This window comes from Xiphophorus couchianus, chromosome 6 (genome assembly GCF_001444195.1).
Source record: "Xiphophorus couchianus chromosome 6, X_couchianus-1.0, whole genome shotgun sequence".
In the NCBI taxonomy this organism is placed as follows: Eukaryota; Metazoa; Chordata; class Actinopteri; order Cyprinodontiformes; family Poeciliidae; genus Xiphophorus; species Xiphophorus couchianus.
Window position 1 is genome coordinate 7,554,791 of NC_040233.1, and position 18,037 is coordinate 7,572,827.

General features: G+C 40.7%; 2 protein-coding genes across 2 annotated transcripts in view; both read left to right on the forward strand.

Moving 5' to 3' along the window:
* The first annotated feature begins 4,359 nt into the window (after positions 1-4,359).
* On the forward strand, positions 4,360-7,128 carry klf17 (Kruppel like factor 17). Its single transcript, XM_028021675.1, has 3 exons — positions 4,360-4,576; positions 4,710-5,802; positions 5,951-7,128. Exons 1-3 carry the CDS (start codon positions 4,511-4,513, stop codon positions 6,124-6,126), a joined length of 1,335 nt encoding a protein of 444 aa, XP_027877476.1. The 5' UTR covers positions 4,360-4,510; the 3' UTR covers positions 6,127-7,128.
* Positions 7,129-12,503: 5,375 nt separating this feature from the next.
* The window catches only part of slc6a9 (solute carrier family 6 member 9), a 78,599-nt gene continuing 73,065 nt past the window's right edge, over positions 12,504-18,037 (forward strand). Inside the window, exon 1 of the mRNA XM_028021280.1 lies at positions 12,504-12,852. The gene's annotated coding sequence lies outside the window, so the exon portion shown is untranslated. The remainder of the gene's footprint in view (positions 12,853-18,037) is intronic.

An 18,037-nucleotide genomic window follows, 5' to 3' on the forward strand; every position in this document is an offset into this window, starting at 1 on the left:
TGAAGCAAAATTTTAATGAAGTTTCGCTACACACTTCACATCAGCGACAGCGAATCTGATCATCGTGAAATTGAGTTTACTTCCTTGACCATTCGCTAAAACGATAGTTGCCGAGAGGTTACAAAAGATCCGATTGGCCAAAGGAATCAGTCAGGAGAAGGATGCATATTTGCATTCCACAGCGCAACAGAAACATGAATTGATATCAACAGACATTATCAAGAAAATATGTTACGACAGTGACATTGCTAAATCTGTCTGGTCTGCCGATATTATTAAAAAAGGCAAGATACAAACTGGGCAGGCAGGCGGCCACAAGACAAACGGCAACATCGACAGAGTTGGAGGAAATTTCTGAAATTACAAAGATGCAACAACAATCTCCTGTATGCTCAATGTGTTTAGGTTAAGAAAGGTTGAGAGAAAGAAGTCTTGCCTTCCCAAGGAATTAGATTTAAAGTATATATGTTTCAGAAGAGCCTAGCTAGAAGACAATGAGGATTGAGGGCAAGAATTGTCCTCACATTATGATAAAGCTTGATGGCATTTGCAAATCAAAGGCATCAAATGTTCTTCAGTCAAGACCTGACTTCCTGATAAACACCTACCAAAGACGACCAAATACTAAAATTAAATCCAAGAGGTGACTCAACAACAATTAGTTTTAAGTGTGTACTCATTTATGGAACTTGGTTATTATTTTGAAAGGTGAGACAACTGATTAACCTCAGGGTAATTAATCCTTGACAAGGTTGCTCTTGGAGCTTTAAGTAACTACGTGCTCAGGATGTTATCAGGCTTATTGAAGCTCCTAATTGCATCTGATCCTGATCAGACAAAATGCTCTGTACCTTTGATCTTATTATGCTAAAAGTTAATTGCTAATTGCATTGTAAGCGTTTGATCCTACTTAACTATTGCACCGCTGGAATCTTAAATAAACCTTTCTTGCGTCCCAGTTGGTTAAATGCAACATCAAGGCAAAACATTTTTGTCCTGCATGTTGTTTCCAGAGCTCTCCTTGCTTGAACGGTGACCGTTTAACCCAACAGGCGTTCAACTTTGGCCCCAGGAAGGCGGAATAAAAGATTAGACCACTGCTAGTCGTTGCTTTTATTACTCCCCTTTCCCATGATTCCCCTCAGTTTGTGCCTATTTCCTGTCTCCCCTCCCTCCGTGTCTTGTTGATATCTTTCTGGAAGGTAGCGAGTCTGTCTCCTTGCTGTCGTCGCGCTCTCTTTTTCTCCCCGCTCTAATCATTTTGTTGCTTTTTCATGCCATGCTCGGCGGCATATTTATCCAAGATAACAACTGGGTTTCCCCTCTCTATGCGGGTGATGGAGAATAATTGCTGTTGGTGTTTGTGTTTGCCTGTGTGTGTCCCCGTATTCTGTTAAACAAATTGTTCCTGCCTGGCTGTTCTGATGTTTTGACAGGAATGTACGCTTACACACACACACACACCCACACGCACATATGCCCTTGTAGACACGTAATGAAAAACAAAGCGTAACAACGGGTATTTGTGGAAGCATGTGTCATACATGTCTGCATAAAAAGAACAAATTTAAATGGAAAAAAGTAAACATTCACACCATAATTTATTCAGTAAATGATTAAAGTTCTGTCCACTAAGCTGTCTGCTCCAACATTCTCCATTGATGTTTAGCTAGTTAGGTAAAACTAGCTAAACGTAAGCTAGTTAAACACTTAACATTCATCCAAAACATCCTTTTTAGCAAACTAGTAAACTTTCATTTGCTGTGACAAAAAACATCTGAGTGAACCGTAACATTTTTAGCTTTTGTGTTTTTGCTAAAAATAGCAACTTTTAGTTTTCTTGTCTGAAAGCGTCAACTTCTAACATTCTCACCTAAAACCATCAGCTTTTAAGCTAGCAGTAGCCGATTTAGCCTTACCTGCCAACAGTAGCAGCTTTTACAATTTCGAATGAAAGCAGAAACTTTCAGGCTTTTAGCTTAAGTAGCAAAGTTTGCAATTTTCAGCTTTAAAACTTTTTTTAAATTATTGAACATAGATCTTAGTTACAAAGCAGAACCTTTTCTCAAAATGAAAGTTGTGCTTTCTTTAATAGAAAAACATTGCAAAAGCTACAAGAGTTCATTTTTCAACAATTTTAGCTTTATTTTAGCAAAAATAGCAAGTTTTAGCAAAAGCAACACAATAGCAACCTTTTGCATTTTTAAATGAAATTAGCACCTTGTAAATTTCAGCTAGAAATAGCATAACAGTTAAGCTAACAGCATATTTGTTTTTAGCTCTGAAAGTTGAACAAACTGTAGCTTTCTATTTTACTACTTTCAGCAGTGTTGTAGTTACAAGTAATTTTTTCATTGTGACAACAGAAGATGTAAGATGAGACATAAGGCAGATTTAGAAAAAGTGAACAAAACTTTAAATGCAAGTAAAAACAATAAAGTGGTTAGTGTTTGCATGCTAACATCTCTCCCTGTCTGTACTGAAAAGAGTTGTTTTTGTATGTTTGTCGGTTCACAGCTGTAATCTCAGGTAATTGTGTTTGGAAAATGTCAGCTGGAAGACTTCCTCTTTTTTCAGAAAGAGAGTCACAAAAGAGAAACCTAAGCCTTGGGGGACTCTTTATCTGTTTGTCACTATACTTGCCAGGTTGTTTTTTTGGGGGGTTGGGTTCTTACACAAGCTCAGTTTGATAAGGCCTTTGATGAGACAAGACGGATGATTGTTGTCTCCAAGGTGTTCAGATTTTAAAGACTAAACAGTTTATTTTTCTCTGACTGGCCTATAAGAGAGTAGGACCAGGAATGTAATTTCCTTTTTTTTCTTTTTTTATTTAGCATAGGCCCACACTAAACTTACACGCCGACGAGCACAAAGTTAGCCTTGCGGCTGTGTGGATACAGTTGGCGCTTGGGCAAAAGGCCAAGAGTAGCTGCATCTGCATCCTTAAACTCGTCTGAAGGTGACAGCGGAGTGAAAGTACAGGAAGCGAGGTTGAAGTTTTTCCTCAGGAAGCGGGGTCCATTTCCACTTTGGCTCGTAGGCTGAGCCGGAATTTTGTTTTGCGTAAGCACGGTGGGTCAAAAATAACGGAGTATAAAAGCAGGGAGCTGCAGGAGGCGGCTGCTCACACACAGGCCCCTCTGGAGAGCCAGAGCGCCGTTTGACTGGCTCTGTTGCACTTTGTGGAATATGCTTTGAAAACTTAAAGCGAACTTATAAGACACTGAACATGGGGTAGAAGGTTGTGTTTATAGTTGGGGTGTAGAAAAAAAAATGGAAATAAAATTCTTACTGTAAAAAGATTACATTTCTTGAATGAGACAATGCTATTACCTTAACTACTACTTTAATCTTGTAAGAAACATTGTGAAATGATAAGGGTTTTCTTTGACCACAGCAATCGCAAAACTGTGATATACTGTATATATTTTAAATATGTATTTAAAATGACTTTTGTTTGTTTTCGTGTTTATCTCTTCTCTCTGTGTTTCCTATTGTTCACCCTTATCCACCTGTGCATTACCAAAGCAATATACGACCGTAGGGTGCATGCGTGCCTGTGGTTGTTGTTGGGGTTTGGGGGGAGGAGGAGGGGTTGTCATTAAGGATACTTGTCGGCCAGTCCTTTGTTTACTCCCGGATTAACAGGTTGTCTTGATGGGGCCCCTCCGCTTCACGTGTTTCTGTTCGACAAATACAGACGGAGATGATTTGAGGATGAATAAATTTCAGTCTGAAGAGGCCGAAACGAAACTAATGGAGGGGCTTTTAAACTGCTTAATATAGTGTTAAGTGGGGGGAGGAGGGGAGGGAGTCGACTCGCGTCGTTTCTACTTACCTGGACCAAAAAACAAACAAATAAATAAAAAATCATGCCGCTGTAAAAAGACTTATTTTTTTGTTAAAGTTTTAAAATAAAGGAATAAAACGCTTTATTGGGCTGTATACGTTTCTTCACATTGTAAGCGACCTGGATTTTATGTCAGCGTTTGGAGTCGCCCTCTTGCTCCTGCCTCGAGGAAAATGTCAGGTTTCATGTGAATGAAACTAATATGCATGTACCAATGCCTTCGGGACGTAATGTTTTTTTGTTTTTTTTTTTGTAGACATCTAGCATAAAAAAAGAGACTCAATTCTCTTTCAGTTCTAGACCTCTTATTTAAACACATGCTCGTATAAACTACAGGTTATTTCTCTTTAAATTCTTTTGGCACTTTGATCTCACCTGCTCAAGAAATTCCACTTTTTTTTTTTAACTCGACGGGGGAAGGTCGTGCATGCATAAGTACGTGTGCATGCGATTACTGCAGCCGAGGCCACGCCTCCCACTCTGAGTTACAGCAGCGGTATAAAAAGTCCGTCTGCGACGTTGATACTCACATCCTGAATGCTGGAGCGATCCCGAGTTGTTCGTGCGAACCAGAACGTGCGCTATGCGTGCACGGATACGTCAAAGTCTTAAACTCGCATCGATTGTTAAAATATATATATACAGAGAGAGACTTTCAGCATGGCTGTGGCTGAGGCACTGATGCCCGCCTTGACGTCGTTTCCAAATTTCAAAGCGATGGATAACGTAAGTAGAAGAATATATGCTGTATTTAAAAGAACATTTTTAAAAAAAAAAAACCTGCCAGCATAGCATTTTCCTGTTGTTTTTCCTGACATGAGCTTAATTTATTTATTCATGGTGTTGCGTTTATTTTCAGCTTTGCAGCGTGGATGAGTGGGTGAGGAGCGGCGCAACAGGTGGCACGGGCAGCGCGCGCATCGAGGTCGACTTGAGCATCGTTCACTCTCCGTCTGCAGCCCACAAGGACGACGACGAGCTCGGGAAGTTTCTGGACCTCGAGTTCATCCTGTCGAACACCATCTGCACCGACTCTGCTGCCGGGAGCAGCGACAGAGGGAGCGCGTCACCCACACGGCAGCAGCAGCAGCAGCAGTGCGGGTACTCTTTGCCGGAGTCGCCCGAAAGCTGCGGCGGCGGTTCTCTGCCAGACTGCACCGACCACCCGCCTTCTCACCTGGCTCAGGGCTACCCGGGCGTCGTCGGCGGCTTCGCGGAGTCGAGCCCTGTCCGCAGCCTGATGGCGGAACTTCTTACGCCCGACATGAGTTATCCAGAGGAAGACGCTCCGGAGAGAACGAGGAAGGCGAGGGACAGCTGCGAGTACACCGAGCTGCGGGCTTTAAACGGCCCTCCGCTCCCCCACGCGGCGTCACCTCCGTCCCCGCTTGGATACAAGATAAAAACCGAGCCCGGGGTGCAGTCGTGCATGATAGCTGCTGCCGGAGCCTTTGCGGAAGGAGCATATGAAAAACACCAGATGCGCTCGGCCGCAGCTTTTACGCACCACCAGCCTCCCGTTGCGGCGCAGGGCTTCGGCGCGCACCAGATCCAACTTCAGGGACGCACAGACTGCACGCTGCAGCAGCACATGAGGCCCCACCACCATCATCCTCTTCATCATCACGGTCACGATCAGAACCAGCTGCCAAGCCAGTACATGAACGCGCAGTATCACCCGCATTACGCACACCGAGGTGCGCCACAGTTCCAGGAACAGTACAGCATGCAGCACCATCCCGCCGCCTCGCTGTCGGGGATGATGCTCACTCCGCCCTCGTCGCCTCTGCTGGACTTTTACGCGCACGACGAGGCCGGCTGTGTGAAGCAGAAGCGAGGCCGCAAGTCTTGGACCAGGAAACGCGCCGCCACGCACAACTGCGAGTTCCCCGGCTGCGGGAAGACGTACACCAAGAGCTCCCACCTCAAGGCGCACATGAGGACGCACACAGGTGAGCTGATCTTCGAACCTCGGCTTCTTCTCATCGGTGTTGTTGTTTTGTCGTTCGTGCAGCACGCGGCGCCCAAATTTCTACCGTTTACCACCAGGTGATGCTGCGCTGCAAATCCTAACTTCCGTTTGGCTTTTCTGTTCTCCAGGTGAGAAGCCTTACCACTGCAACTGGGAAGGCTGCGGCTGGAAGTTCGCCCGATCCGACGAGCTGACTCGGCACTTCCGGAAGCACACCGGGCACAGGCCGTTTCAGTGTCACCTGTGCGAGCGCGCGTTCTCTCGCTCGGACCACCTGGCTCTCCACATGAAAAGGCACATGTAGGTCATTCTCAGCTCAGAGTCTCTCTTTATGGACCCCCCTCTCCCCCACTCATCCTCTCTCTCCCCTCTGGGGTATCGCTGTCAGCATCTCCAGAGACGCAGCACAGCAAGTGGACAGCTTCTAACTGAACTGCTGTGTATGAACGAAATGAAGCATTCACATATAGGAGCGTGCCGACCTGAGGTCATTATGTACTTTATGAGAAGATGCAAAGTGGGAAATGGGGGAGATTTTATATTTCTTATGATTTTTTGTTGTTGTTGTTGTTTTTTAAACTTTCTACAAGTGCCTCATTTCTACCAAATCAAGTGCCTCTAGTGGTTTCTGTATATTTTTGTAAAAAATAAAAATAAAAATAAAATATGACAAACACTGGCTAAGTTATAGTAGTTTAGCATTTAACAAATTTCTTCCATCTGCCTTTGTTCTAAGTTATTGATCAGTTGGTGAGTGCCTTAGCCAGACTGCTTTATTTGCTCACTGTAGGCCAGACACTGTGCATATATATATATATATATATATACATATATATAATGGTTAAACGGCATTTTTACGTAGTTTGTTTCTAAGAATAAGGTAAAATCAGGTCAAAGTTGCCATATTTTTCCTGAACCCAACAGTTGTCATAGTCTTGTTTTGCATTGTGGGATCAGCCTGTTTCACTTTCAGTCTTTTTTGTTTTGTTTTGTTTTTGCTCATCCAAACAAAAATGACCAAATTCAGGTACTATGCTAGTTTTCTACAGCGCTAACAGACACAATTTCCTTCAGCTCAGCCACACATGGCTCATTTTGCGGGACTACGGTCAGGAATGAATGAATGAGTGAATGCATGAATGTTGAGTGACTGTGTCTAAGAATGAAGTATCCACTGTAACCACCGGTTAAACGGCTTTTACTTGAAACTAAAATGTAAGCTTGCATATGTACTGCTGATGGAATACAAATGTTTTTCTATGTGCTCAAGGGCTTGGAATAAAAAAAAACCTACTTTTACAATAAACACGCTCTCGTTTTTGCTCATTTCAAACTGTCACACAAGTTTATGTCTTTATTTAAGTGTTTTTCTTTATCTGCTCCTTTTGAAATCTCTCCATTATAATTAATTATAATTAACTGTCATGTTATTGAATCAAGCTAAGGTTTGAGAGCTTGACATTAACCACACCATTGCTTTGAACTGTGAGTGTAAAATGGTCAAACTGCTCTAAAATATATCACAACTTTTATTGTTAAGTGAAGAGTTTCCTTGTCCTTGTACTGTGGTTCTCAAACTGTGGAACACGGACCACTGGTGGTACGTTGGCTGCTTTCCGTGGCTCTCACATGAAGTGGCTCAATCAGCCGTTTTCATGCTAACAGGAAGCAAATTAGCTGTAGTCCAGAACAAAGAACCAAAACGACCTTCAGCACATTGATCTCTAATAGATACTACTCAGGAGAACGCAGAATATTTTCAGAACCCCATTAGGAGAAATCGAAGCCCAACACAGCAAAGTCAAAACAAAGTGCTGGTAGCCACTTAATGCTGCTTCCTATTTAACTCTGAAGTCAGAACTTGACTTTAGGAAGAACACCAAACCATGTTCTAACGGAGAACTTGACATGGTGTGATGTTGCACTCAGTAACCAGGAAAACCTGTACTGGTAAGTAATAACAATGGCTTTTATTTTGTACAGAAATAATGAAACATGTTCACTAGTAGCAATATTTAACGTGATACAAACTGAGAGAAGGGCTGATAAATTGCTCCAGCAGCTTTCACTGTGTCTTAAGCACACAGCAGTCATAGTGGGTTTTGAAGATGGAATTAGTTCGATTTGTAATTTCAGGGTATTATTATTTATTCATTTGACCAACTAGAAAGTTGGACATTTTTTAGTCTGTACGGGCTTTTATTTAGCAGTAATGCGCGCGCTCTACCAACGGAGGCGCCCAGCGGCCAACCTGCAGATTTTAACATCAAGCAACAACTGGTCGCATTTTTATTTTTATTTTTTCTGTCTTAATTTGTGACAAAAGACATCAAGTGTAAAACGTCCAGGTCTGGTCGGTGTACTGCTTTAACACGTGCTGAATGTCATTGGGAAATATTTCATATACTTTACCGAGAAGAAGAAGAACTGTAGCTGCTGAGTTGACCAGGAGGCCCTTTAAAATTCGCATCGATGCTTGTGCAATGCTGCTCCCTAGTGGCCATGCAGTTGCGTTGTTCAGGTCAGTGTTGAAACGGTGGGTCGACTTACGAATTCTGTTCACTGCAAAGTAACAATAGACTCAACACAGACTCTAAACAGTTGTAAAAACAACAACTATTGACCTGTCTTACATGGTCAATAGTTTCATGACATAATCCTTTATTTTTGAAGTTTTGCTTGTTTTTTTTTCAGATCAGAGGTTAGTGATAATGTGTATTTCTCTTTATTAACCCCACATTTCTTTATCATCATTATCATCATAAATTTCATGTTTCCATTAACTGTAAGCAGAAAAATCACCATTAACTGAGATAAAGGCTTGAGTACATGAGTATGTGCATATTTAAAGTATAAAACATGTTTTACTCAGTATATTAACTGAACTACATTAATCTTTGAACAACATTCTTATTTATTGAATATGTCCAAACATAGTTTTTACCTAAACTAGATAAACCTATTATGAACATAAATCAGAAATATTTTTATTTTATTTGGAATAACAAGCAAGCTCTAATAAGAAAATTAATATTTGTAATTCTCAGGTATTTTATTTCGTATTTTGTATCATTATTTTTTTGTTTGGTTACAAAATGTATCGTTAAAATGTCACCTTTTTAATATTTAAATGCTATTTAAGTGCAGTAGGTGAATAAAGATCACATTTCACTTTCACAGGTCTGTGGTACCATATCTGGTCTGTCACTTGTGTTGGAGCATCTTGATTATTAGCAATGTAACAGATAGTGAACTATTTAAAAATAAATTGCCCAAATAATTTATATTTGTAGACTATTTATTGTAAATTATTCAAAGTGAATTTTTTTTTGTCGCAGATTGTTTATGGATGTTTGTCTGTTCTGATTAGCATTTTTGTTGGTTTTTTTTTTAAATTTTGTTTTGTTTAATGGTATTTACACTTTGTAATGTTTTTGGGTTTTTGTATGTACCTCACGGGCTGCCGTAGGTAATGAGGGCTGGCCCTATAAAAGCTGGTAGGATCATTGTGTCAATCAATGACTTGAACTGTCAAGCTGTTTGGTATGAAGAAATCAACACTTAGTGTTCCCCAGTGAAAGCAGCGAGGTGCGTTTTGTTTTGTTGTTTGTACTGAAAGTTTATGTTTGTATTCTAATATTTGTATATGTTTTAATTTTCACGGTGACTGTGGTGATTCTGAATCACCCGTAAAAGAAAAACAAAAACGCCAAATTCACCCGTCGAGACTGGCTGGCTAATTCAAGTGCTGGGGAGCTGCTACAGGCAATTAATCTGAATTGTTTTTATTTCAACAGGCACTTCTTCAGTTAAATCTTTCATTCCGGCTGCAACAAAGTCAAGTGTCGAGATCAGCTGCATTTCTCTCTGGATAAAAAGAAATAAAAAAATCGACAGGTGGCATCCTTTTAGTGGAAGAGTGAGTATTCTTCTTAATACTTAGTTTGTCCACTAGATGTCCCTCTTGATTTATTTCCCGCCACTGCAGCTGCTGTTGTAAGCTTCATTGACGTGCGTCATGTTTCGTATAAATCAATCAGTAACGAGGACAAGTTCTGATGTTTAATTGGGTTACACCAAAGAACAACTTGGCCCTGAGTTTTTTTTTTAAGTCAATCGCTTGCATCATATGTCAACTTTTTTTTTGGTGACTATTCCTCATGATTGATGCATAGTCAGGTTGTTTCAAATCTGGACTGTACAGAGAGTTTGTGGCAAGGAAGTCACACAAAATCACTCATTTTCTGAATGAAGTGTAAAGATTTTTGCTCACATTTTTCAGTAAATCTGGCCTTTTAAACTTATTCCCATTCCCAGACGATATTAAGATTGTTTTCCATGTTACTTTCTACTTTGCTCATTTGCATTTCTTTGAACAAGATGATCCAGGTAAAGTTGAAAGTTTGTGGAGAAGTCGGGAGACTCCTGTTGTTTTGGAGCAATTAATATGTATATATACAGTACAGACCAAAAGTTTGGACACACCTTCTAATTCAATGGGTTTTCTTTATTTTCATGACTATTTATAAGGCAATAAATCCCACTTATTAACCTGACAGGGCAGGTTGACCTATGAAGTGAAAACCATTTCAGGTGACGACCTGTTGAAGCTCATCAAGAAAATGCAGAGTGTGTGCAAAGCAGTAATCACAGCAAAAGGTTGCTACTTTGAAGAAACTAGAATATAAGGGCTATTTTCAGTTGTTTTACACTTTTTTGTTTAGTGCATATTTCCACATGTGTTATTCATAGTTTTGATACCTTCAGTGTGAAGCTACAATGTCAATAGTCATGAAAATAAAGGAAACTCATTGAATTAAAAGGTGTGTCCAAACTTTTGGTCTGTACTGTATATTAATAATAGCAGTAAAAGGTGACTCAGCAGTGAAACTGGGCTTAATTGGACTTTATGCCTTTTAGTTTTCTAATTTAATGCTGAATCCTGAAGGCACCATTCCAAGATCAGCTGCTTGGAATGTGAGACTTTCAATTATTAATATCATGGGGAACAGACAACCTCCTTCTGTCATGTCTTGTCATGTTTGCCAAAGAGGTCAGACTCTGGTCCGGGCAACAGTTCAGCAGGCAAAACGGGAGCGATTTCACAGATTTATTAACTAGTTAACATGTACAAAGTAAATTATGTAACCTTGGATCTGGACCCCCAGGAAGCCAGCTGAAGAATCCAGTTGAATAAGTGACTCCTGAGAGCTGTCTCACTTAAATCAATCAAGGAAGTTTATTTGGTGAGCACATTTCAGCAACAGGCCAGTTCCATCATGAAAGCAACATAAACACAGTAACAGACATCGCATCGTTAGAATCACCAGTAGGTTGGTCAATGTTCATGTGATTATGGTTCAAGGGCAACTCTAGACAGGTGGGGTTTTACTCCTAATGTCAGGACAATGTCCGCCAGTGTCAGGACTTCACATCTGGGATTGTGTGCACAGACTTCCTGGTTTTAGTGAGAATGTGAGCAGCAGCGTTTTGGATCAGCTGCCGCTGATTTTTCAGGCAGAACTGTGAAGGTACTACTGCGCTCATCAAGGAAGCTAAAGATGAATGCATGTATGCATGCAGCGCAGTAAAACCAACTACTTTCGACTTCTATAAAGCTTCAGTAACGACGTAAAGCATTGAAACCGTGAAATCAAACCATCATTTGCATGTCCACTGCGTTTCTCACTGACACCAGTTTAGAATTACATTTTTAAGTCCTTCTTTAAATCAAGACATTTTCGTCCTTGTCATGGCAAAAAAATAAATAAAAAAAATATGAGGGAACATTTCAACCGATAGGCATCAAAACACGTTCCTAAGTATTTATACATATTTCCTCATATTTATTCTCATAGAGTTTTAGTAGGGTTTAAGTACAAAATAAATGTAACTCCATATTTAGGGCTCCTTTGTTATTATTTCCATGGCTTTGCTGTGAAAAAACGCCCTCGTGCCCCACCAGCCTCCCCAACAGTTGTTATGCCGACGCATGTCTCCTCCTCCTCCTCCTCTTCCTCCTCTGCGCTCCCCCTCATCCCTCCAACCTGATCGGTCCTGACAAAAAAAAAAGGTAAAATCCCCGTCTGCATGCCAGAACCTCCGAACTGTCTCCTTCCATTCCAGTACAGTTTTTAATCATCATCATTATTATCATTACTCACAAAACCACTATTGTTTTCTCCCCTTTTCTTTCTTTATATATATATATATATATTTTTATCATCATTATTATTTATTTATTTATTTCCTTCCTCATGTGGAAGTCCCGAAGCTTCCACATCGCCCCACCGCACTGAGCTACCACACCTGTCTGGAAGCATCGCGTTGGCTCACCGAGATCTGAATTCGCATCGTGATTAAAGCGGATGTGATTTTATATAGGCCTATATATACATTTATTTTTTGTAGTAAGGATTGAGAAAAAAACAAACAAACTAAAAAATAAAAACAAAACAAAACAAAAAAAAAAGAAATCACCGGGGCGACAGGAGAGGAATCGTCGCGGCATGCTCTCGTCCTCTCTTGACAAAAGAACGAGCAGCGCGTGCATTTTGAACACGTGCGGCTCCACTCTTATTGCTGTCTGATGACGGTCGGGGTCTCGGCATCATCAACGCGGCGCGGCTGCAAAAACGCCGGCGCAATCCCCCCCCTGTTTATTTTTATTTATTTAATTAATTTTCTTTTGACATTCCGTCTCGCAAAGACATTATGGAGGAGTTTTGTTAGCATTTACGAGGGGGTGGGAGTGAAAGGAAACTGACATCCTGGTTACTGCAGATCGATACCAGGCAACTTGACAACATTTGTCCTCGTTATTAGGAGCGTCCAGGTAAAGCGACGCAGACGCATCAAACCCTGGTTTGGGAGCCTCAGTTGGACGGAGAGCCCTCACATGTTGCTGACCCCCCCGCCACGGCTGGTTTGGATTAGAGAAAGAAATGGGAGGGGTCTATAGCAGGAGGAGGTTTTCTTTTTTCTTTTCAAAGGAGGCTTGACGTTGACCGGGTAGGAACCGAAGACCAAGGTGATGCAACTTCCATCTTCCGTTTTTTTTTTTCTTTTTTTGTTTTACCGGCGGGAAGAAAAACAAAAACGCCGGTTCCGCGTGTTTGAGCAGAAGTGAAGGGCACGCCGCTCCTCCGCACACAATAACGCATCTCTGATCAGAGAAAGAGATAAAGGGGGGTAAGGTTGGACTTCAGCTCTGTTGTATGTGTAGCTTTGTGGGTATGTCTGCACCAGTGACCGTGGCGTGTTAAAATCAGATCAGCATCGTGCTCGGATGACGTCTGTGTTGTCATTATTTGCAGGGTTCATGTTTAAGGAGGAAACACGTGGCGCTGTTATAGTGAGACCCCATTCATGATCACTGTGTTCACTATGCAGAAAGTGAGGGAGCTCTGAGGAGGGGGGTTAGTGATGAAGGGAGGGGCTTGATGGAAGATTTGTCTTTCCACGCTTCCTGTCCTGTCAAACACTTTGCTTAAACATCGAGTTCTGGCATAAGTGACGCCGTTTTCTTCTGTGATTAACTACCAATCAGACTAACAGCATGGAATAAGTAGGGAATTAGCGCTGTAGCAATTCCATATTAATGTTAAATTTATGCACTTACCACTGCTTTACTAGGTGCACATTGCTAGAACTGAGTTTTTTTTGTTTTTACCATTAGAAGATCCTTAACCTTCAACAATGAGTCTGTTTGAGATTACTGGAGCTTTCTGTATTTAGATGGTGGCACACTGTAGTCATAAAGTCACAGGTATGGCCAGCAACAATATTCTGGGGAAGTTGTGGTGGTTAAACACCACACCCACATCAGAAACCCATCATCAGCCTGACCCAGTGATTGAGTGCCGTCGAAAATTCTGACCTTACTGTCTGAAGTCGAGAATTGACGGACTGGACAACATTTTGCCCATCTATCATTGTCATTCTTGGTGACCGTAGGCAAACCACAGCCTCAGTTTTCTGTTCTCAGCCGAGTGTTCAAGGTTTGCTGCGTTGTTCATTCAGCATATCTTAGTTGTGATAAGTAGCTATTTCAGCTATATGGTTTCATGTTGCGCTTGTTCTCCCGTTCTCCTCTGATCGTCAAACAAAGCGTTGTTGTCCACACAACTGCTTCCCATTGGATGTTTACCGCATTTGGACTATAGAGTGCACCTTACTATAAGCCGCACACACAAAGTTTTAAAAAAAAACTGGAAACATGCAGTACAGACCAAAAGTTTGGACACACCTTTTAATTCAATGAGTTTCCTTTATTTTCATGACTATTGACATTGTAGATTCACACTGAAGGCATCAAAACTATGAATAACATGTGGAAATATGCACTAAACAAAAAAGTGTAAAACAACAGAAAATACCCCTTATATTCTAGTTTCTTCAAAGTAGCAACCTTTTGCTGTGATTACTGCTTTGCACACACTCTGCATTTTCTTGATGAGCTTCAAGAGGTCGTCACCTGAAATGGTTTTCACTTCATAGGTCAACCTGCCCTGTCAGGTTAATAAGTGGGATTTCTTGCCTTATAAATAGTCATGAAAATAAAGAAAACCCATTGAATTAGAAGGTGTGTCCAAACCTTTGGTCTGTACTGTACATATATAAGCCGCTGGTATCTCTGCCGCTCTCGGTTGGTTTTCCACAAGGACGCAGCAGAGGGCTGCCTCCTTAAAAAAATCTACTATCAAGGATGCAGCCCTGCGTCTCCACACCATGGATTTGTTTCTTGAACTTACATGCAGCCGCTATCGATCTGTACTACCAGATGGATAGTCTTCAACTTAAAAGCGGCATCATATGGACTTTTTCGTGTTGTTTCCATGATGAGGGGGTATGAGTTTGAATAAATTTCTCAGTCTTGCCTGCTGCTAACATGTGCTTGTTCTAAATGAAAATGAGCACTTTCTTCTTTGATTTCTAATTTTGACTTCCAATGATTCACTTCCTCCTAAATGCCCCCTGATGGTGGAAGAAAAATCCACAGAAAAGCAGCACCGGGCTGCAAGCCGCATAGTTCAAAGTGTGGCTTATGGTATGAAAATACGATACTCTTTTTCTGGCTGTTTTTATTTGTTTTACCTAGACATCGTTGTGCATTGAGAAAATCCAATAGATCAAAAATTTTCTGAAACATGTTGGCCAACTACTCTGGCACCAACAACCAGTGAAAGTTCAAATAAGTGAAAGTGTGAAAGTGATTATTCAAAGTCACTTAAGTCTCCTTGTCTTTTTCTTTCTGTCACTGAGTTTCATTTGCCATGTTACTGGTTGATTTGGTATGTGTGGAAAGCAATTGAGCAAGTGTTTTTCTCAACGTTGGTGACGTTTTTTTTTGTTTTTTTAATGACCATAAAGCTCGAATGTGGGGAAATAGTTTTGTTGGGGACACAAACAAAAGCTTGAGTATTTCCCTGCAGTTTCTATTTCAAGAACTCAATAGGTAAAAATTTTGTTCTAATTAAATTATAAATTTCCACCTGCGTTAACCGCCTGTACCAGACATGAACCATTTTTTAATGTAGTCAGGTGCCACAAAAGTTGCAGGGGTGGAGATTTATTGGCATAAAAATGTCCAGTTCTCTAGTTAAAGTCCAAATTTTCTTCTGTCAATACATCAACCCAGAAGGGATTATCGCTGCCTCTGACGGTTGTCAATTTAACAAGCGGAGTTAATTCTTAATTCCTCTGAAAGTGTTCAGGACTGGATGTCACCCAGTGTACTTTTTTCCCATGACCTGGATCAGGACAGTTTTCACAGCATGGCTCTCAGACATTTCAGTGTTGTTTTTTGCCCAGCGTTTGTCCAGACACGTCTGGACGTCTGGCATTCCCAAATGCTGTGGCATTTAGAGCGTTAGGAGGGAGGAGGAAGGGAGTCATGTGGACACCAAAGCAGAAGATAATTAAAAAAGACAGTTTGTGTGTCAGAGGTGTCAACGCGCCGCCGTGTTGTGACGGTCTTCGCCCAGGAGGATGTCGCTTTGATCTTCAGATCTTCAGATTTAAGTGGTTTTCATTTAAAGTGACACTGCTGCTAGGTTATATACGAAAGATCTTAGTTTATAATAAACAGAGAAAGAGACGTGAGTGTAGTCACAGACAAGTGGTGGCTGGCGTTTTATCTCCAGCCACCACTAGAGGGCAAGAACGTACAGCTTAGCTTTGCCATTTGGTTTGCGCTCTGGACTGCAATGGCTCAAGGATGTTTTATAGTCTTAGCAAAGCTGCTGTCTTGTCAGACAAGATGCAGAAGTTTTTTTTTTACAGCCAAAAGGCACACCTGATCTGAGCCACAGATGCAAATGTGAAGTGAAATAAGGCAGAGCTTTAAGTTATTTAGTAGTTTTGTTTAAAGAAATGTGAAGTAGATTATGTGTATGGGTTAGGGTTAGACTCATTAATATGATTAATAGAAATGTTTTTCCCCAACTTCTTTTCATTAATCCATCCATTCATTCATTCAAATAAAGTCCTGAAATCCCTGCTCGTATTTGACATATGTGTTGATCTTATGCAAAGTAGGGTGGGACTTTTTAGTTGAGACAAATGTGGGACATATATATTTTTTTAGCAATATGTGGCATTTAAAGAAATGAGACTGTCTATATTTGCAATCGCAATCATCTATAATGTCTGTGATCTTGTCTATAAAGATGTAATAAACATCTCCATTGACTTTACAAACAGATAGAAAATATTTCTATTTGGTAGGTTGAGTGGAAAATGCCTCTAGTTCTGTCTGATGTTGTCATGCGTTTATAGTCTATGGGTTTTCTTTAGTTCTTACTTTTTAATCTTGTGTTTGGAATTTCCTTGTTGCCGTTTTAAATTTTGGTCGCGTTGCTTCTTGTTTCTTTTTCTAAATTTGCTTTTGCATCTGGATTCAGTTTCTTGTTGTCTTTCACTTTTACTTCATCTGTTCATCATTTTCTGCAGTGTTTAGGCTTTGCATTTTTTCTCTTGTTGACAAATATTTTTCTTATATCTAGGTAATTTAGAATACCGTATTTTCTGCACTATAAGGCGCACCTAAAAACCTTCAATTTTCTCAAAAGCCGACAGTGCGCCTTATAATCCGGTGCGCCTTATATATGGGCCAATATTGAGCCACAACAGGTCTCACAACTACGGTAAGCAGCCGCCGACTTCATTTTCCCCGTAGAAGAAGAAACGGGGAAAGCAGACGGCGACTTTATTTTCCCCGTAGAGGAAGAAACGGAGGAAAGCAGACGTGGAGAAAGCAGAGAGTATCATTATGGCGTACAGGTAATCAAAACCCAAAATTGAGTTAATCCGAAAATTAGATTGATGGGACAAAGAAAACAATGATTTTTATGTCAAGCACTTGCCCTCTGAAAACCCTGACCTACACAATCAAGAAACTGGTGGCTGTTCACAGAGTGCAGTATCGAATCAAATTAATGGAAAGTCGAGTGGAAGGAAAGAGTGTGATAGAAAAAAGATGGCCAAGCAACAGAAATAAAACTTGTTTAGGAGTTCAGGGAGATTCACGAAGTGTAGACAACAACTGAGGTGTGATATTGTATGCGTTATATCATGAACCAGAGGCAATTTCATAATCTCCTTACCTGGGCTAAGGACAAAAGAGACTTGGTATTCAACTGTCCAAAGTCCTTTAGGTTCAGTGTGAAGTTTGCTTAGTCCTTGATGATTCTGGATCAAATTCCTTTTCTAAGTTTGGTTTCATTAGATCCTACCACATCCACGTTTGGACAGGTTTTGGTAAGTTTTAGCCAGATTTAGTGTTTCCTTTACAAACATTTCCTTCTCTACTCTTTTGTCCAGACACATAGAATACATCCAACCAGTATTAACCATTATTCCTGCAACTTCTGTAACGTTACTGTCTGGCTCTGAGAAGCTCTCCTGACCAGTTTTTTTCCCTTCTTCTTCTTTTCCTTCTTTTAGTTTAAGGGTCTGCACACCTATGCAGGAACTGGTTGGTATTTTTCCATGATGTCTTCAGTTGAACAATTCAGGAAATAGTTCATTTCAAAGGTGGTAAGGTAGATTTCTATTGGCGTTATTTTAGCAAGAGTTAGCGGTCTTACCAGGATATATATATTTTTAATGACTCAAACAATTATATTTGGAGTTGTTTGAGTTATACTTGTATTTGTCTGTCAGTCATTCACAGATTCCTTCTCTGACCACTGAAACTGACTTGTTCCGTACGC